This window comes from Wasmannia auropunctata, unplaced genomic scaffold (genome assembly GCF_000956235.1).
Source record: "Wasmannia auropunctata unplaced genomic scaffold, wasmannia.A_1.0 LD336041.1, whole genome shotgun sequence".
Taxonomy (NCBI): domain Eukaryota; kingdom Metazoa; phylum Arthropoda; class Insecta; order Hymenoptera; family Formicidae; genus Wasmannia; species Wasmannia auropunctata.
In genome coordinates, this window is record NW_012026849.1 from 869,588 (window position 1) to 870,604 (window position 1,017).

Below are 1,017 nucleotides of genomic sequence, written 5' to 3' on the forward strand. Positions count from 1 at the left end.
AACCTTCCTTAAATATCGAGGAAGATATAGATTTGTTAGCTAATTCGTTGATCAGATTGTTAAGTGTCGTTCGTAGATTAATTAGTTGCGCGCACACATGCAGCACGAGTATTGAGACAAAGTTGTCAACGGTGTAATTAGCCATAACTGAGGATATTGCGCCGATTAATTGAAAGACAAAGCTGATTTCGTAGGCCGGACTCTTTTGAATATTTTCTAATCGATAGATGAGGTGTCGTTGAGGCTGGTGTATAGTTTTAAAGAAATGCATAGAATAAAAAGTAATAAAAAATATTGACATGCTTGCCGCGGACATCCAACAAGTAAAAGATAGATTTCTGCCACGTTTCGCGATTTTCATCATGGTGTTCCGTTCCCAGTTGCTCGTCGAAGTTATCCAATCGGTCACTATTGATGCTATCAGAGACCGCAGTGCTGTCAGATTGAAAATCAATACAAATTGACATTATTAAAACATTAAAACTTTTTTAAAAACATCGTAATTAGGATATAATATCTGAAAGATCTTAATGACTTATGTCCCAACGTGAACATAAGACATGCTACTGTTTGGATATATAAAATATTGTCAAGGAAATATCGTATATATTGTCATACAATTGTACGATATTTTACGCTTAAATAAGAGGCATGAAGTTTTGACATTTTATATTACAAACAGTAAAAGTTAATCTATCCATTTATATCGTTGTGAAAAGAGAACTTACTCTTGCTGTGATACCAGGTAACCAACAATTTGAACACTGCCAGCATGCTGGAATTCGCGGAGATAAAATATTCTGTCATCCGAGTCACGTTACCCCGAGCACGGATCACATTCATTATTTGCGGTACTGATATGTACAGACTTATAATACATACAATGATAATGAGTCTTAAATTTGGCCAACGAAAATCACTCAGAGGGATATATGGATCGGGCCATATGCCAAATACCCGCAGCCATTGACGGATCAGGGTAAACATGTAATTCAAATCTATAAAGTAAAATTTTTA

At 35.5% G+C, this 1,017-nt stretch overlaps 1 protein-coding gene across 1 annotated transcript in view; it reads right to left on the reverse strand.

Moving 5' to 3' along the window:
* LOC105451922 overlaps positions 1-965 on the reverse strand; it is a 1,146-nt gene extending 181 nt beyond the window's left edge. Inside the window, exons 1-2 of the mRNA XM_011692651.1 lie at positions 729-965; positions 4-435 (exon numbers count right to left, since the gene is read on the reverse strand). Of these exons, the coding sequence (XP_011690953.1) occupies positions 4-435; positions 729-843 (547 nt within the window). The 5' untranslated portion in view covers positions 844-965. The remainder of the gene's footprint in view (positions 1-3; positions 436-728) is intronic.
* Between the last annotated feature and the right edge of the window lie 52 nt (positions 966-1,017).